At 43.4% G+C, this 2,738-nt stretch overlaps 1 protein-coding gene across 1 annotated transcript; it reads left to right on the top strand.

Moving 5' to 3' along the window:
- Window positions 1–482: 482 nt before the first annotated feature.
- On the top strand, window positions 483–1,225 carry LOC140889064 (uncharacterized). The gene is made up of 2 exons (XM_073296764.1): window positions 483–579; window positions 831–1,225. Exons 1-2 carry the CDS (start codon window positions 483–485, stop codon window positions 1,223–1,225), a joined length of 492 nt encoding a protein of 163 aa, XP_073152865.1.
- The last annotated feature ends 1,513 nt before the right edge of the window (window positions 1,226–2,738 follow it).

The raw sequence follows: 2,738 nt of genomic DNA, 5'->3' as shown, positions 1-2,738 counted from the left end.
CAGGTAGCATAAAAATGTATAAGGATCTACGTATGAGATTCTGGTGGAAATGAATGAAGCGCAGAGTATATGAGTTTGTGTCTCGATTCCTTGTGTGTCAGCAGGTCAAGGCAGAATTCCGACGACCCGGAGGATTGCTCCATGCTTAGAGATGGGAGCATGTGACGATGGATTTTTTCACCCACTTTCTCGTGTCTTCCAGGAATTGTGATCCAATATGGTTTGTCGTGGATCGATTGTCGAAATCAGCACACTTTCTTCCTTATAACCGAGATTTTACTTTCGATCCGATGGTACGTCTGTATGTGCAGGAAGTTGTTCGTCTACATGGGATTCCATTGAGCATTGTGAGAGACAGAGATTCGAGGTTCACCCCTAGGTTTTGGGGTAGCTTCCAGCATGCTCTTGGTACTACTTTGAGTTTGAGTACAGCCTACCACCCAGAGATTGACGGACAGACGGAAAGGACTATCCGTACAAATATGGATATGCTTCGAGCAGCGGTGATGGATTTTGGTCCAACATGGCATGAGCATTTGGCGTTCATGGAGTTTGCTTATAATAACAGTTACCATCGCAGTATTTTCATGACACCATTTGAGGCTTTTTATGGACGCCTTTGTCGAACACCTTTGTTTTGGGATGAGGCTGGAAAGCGTCAGGTTGAGGGTCCGCAGTGAGTTCAGCAGATGAATGATGTAGTGGAGTTAATCCGATGGAGGATTAAGGCTGCCCAGGATCTACATGCGAGTTACGCTAACACTCACCGTAGATCTTTGCATTTTGAGGTAGAAAAGCATGTATTTTTAAGATTTTCACCTTTCCGTAAGGTGATGAGATTCGGTCTCAAGAAAAAGTTGTCGCCGGATTCATAGGTCCATTCAAGATTATTGAGAATATTGGTGATGTGGCCTATCGTTTGGATTTTCCGCCGTATCTCTCTGGTATTCATGATGTTTTCCATGTGTCTTTGCTGAGACAGTATGTGGCGGATGAGTCGCACATATTGCATCCGAATGAGGTAAAGTTGGAGCAGGATCTATCGTATGTTGAAAGACCTCTCAGGATCCTTGACAGGAAGGAGAAGGTGCTTTGTAATAAGCACATACCCTTGGTTATGGTGCAGTGGCAGCGCAGGGGCACCGATGAAGTGACTTTGGAACTAGAGAGTTGGATGCGCGCCGAGCATCCAGAGTTGTTTTCATTTTTGTATTCTTCCTTGTAAGAATCTTGTACTTTGTAATGTTCAATTGTAATAAGGAACATTTGTTTTGATTCATTGACCTAAATTTCGAGGAAAAAATTTATTAAGGGATGGAGAATGTAGTGACCCATACGCAAAATACAGTGATTAGGAGTATGATCACAATTAAATAAATAATTAAATGTATGGGTAGTTCGAAAGCTACGTTGGAGGATCGGAAGCTCCGAACCTTGGCAGCCAGCTGTACACGTGATGTCAGCAATTATGTCATCATGGTGATGTAAGGGATGAAATCACTGATGTGCGATCGGACGCTCTGAAGTCTCGATCGGAGGCTCCGTTGTGCTGGCAGGATGTGTGGCACCCATGCAGAGATCGGACACTCCGTAGTGCAGATCGGAGGCTCCAATATCGCTCTATAAATAGAAGATCCGAGAGCTTATTTCAGCGCACCTTTCCCATTCCTTTCATCTTTCTTCTTATTCTAATTAGGCGATTCCTAGTCTTCTAGGCGTATCCCGGGAGTTGGCGAGGCGTTCCAATGGTCGTAGCAGAGCTGTGTCCAAGTAGTGGGAAATCCATAGCAACGGGCTGACGACGGACGTATGTATAGCTTTGTCTTCCTAAGAATAATTAGAAGTATGTAATAGCTTAGTTAAGGCTTTTAGAGTTTAAATAGTGATGCATGTGTATTTTGCATTGTAGACACAGTAGCGTGGGCTTGTAGGTTTGGAACCTAGAGAGGTGTACTAGGCTTTGTCTTCTAGGATAGAGGTACGTAAGTACTGACTGAAATGTTCAACATGATATATATGCTTATATGTTGCATTTGTATGTACTTTGTATTCCATGTTTTATCGCTTTAGCACATGCATGATTTTATATCAGACTGTATCTCGTAAGAGGTGAGTCGAGTGTATGGGAAGGCTCAGCCCCCACCATTTTGTCTATCACTGGCAGACGCAGCGATGGCGGAGACTGACGCTACAGTGATAGGGGAGTATACTAGTATACGGCGGAGTCGCTCTCTAGCACGGTACTGTATATTCGCTGGCGCCCCTGAGAAGACTGTTTTACCAGTGTTTTAAAGTCATTTGTATGCTTCATGTATGTTTATATATCAATGCCTCCGTATTGAGAGTAGTCACTCACGCTCTGTGTTTGTGTATCTTTAAAAAGATTGACCTAGAAGGGGACCCCTTCAACATGAGTCAGAGGTCTATTGGCTCATGCGGGTGTTAAATCGAGGGATGTGCACGAGCGGTAGGGAGCTGAGGGAGGGAGCAACATAGCCAACCCCCAAAGCATACCCCCACAATATTTCAGCAGAAAATATGCTCCACACGAGGATTGACCAGCTAAATCGGCGTGATATAAATCTACTGGCAAGCGTACCAGGTCAAGTAATAGTAAAGTGGACAGAGAGTCCAAGTATCGATCTCACAGGGACTGCAGTCAATTCTCAAAAATTAATTATTTAGCTTAATCTAGAAAAAATCATAAAAATCAATTTGATTTAAATAAAAATAAAAAT

This window comes from Henckelia pumila, chromosome 3, assembly GCF_033568475.1.
Source record: "Henckelia pumila isolate YLH828 chromosome 3, ASM3356847v2, whole genome shotgun sequence".
In the NCBI taxonomy this organism is placed as follows: Eukaryota; Viridiplantae; Streptophyta; class Magnoliopsida; order Lamiales; family Gesneriaceae; genus Henckelia; species Henckelia pumila.
Note: the sequence above shows the minus strand (reverse complement) of the source record. Positions and strands in the feature narration are given on the sequence as shown.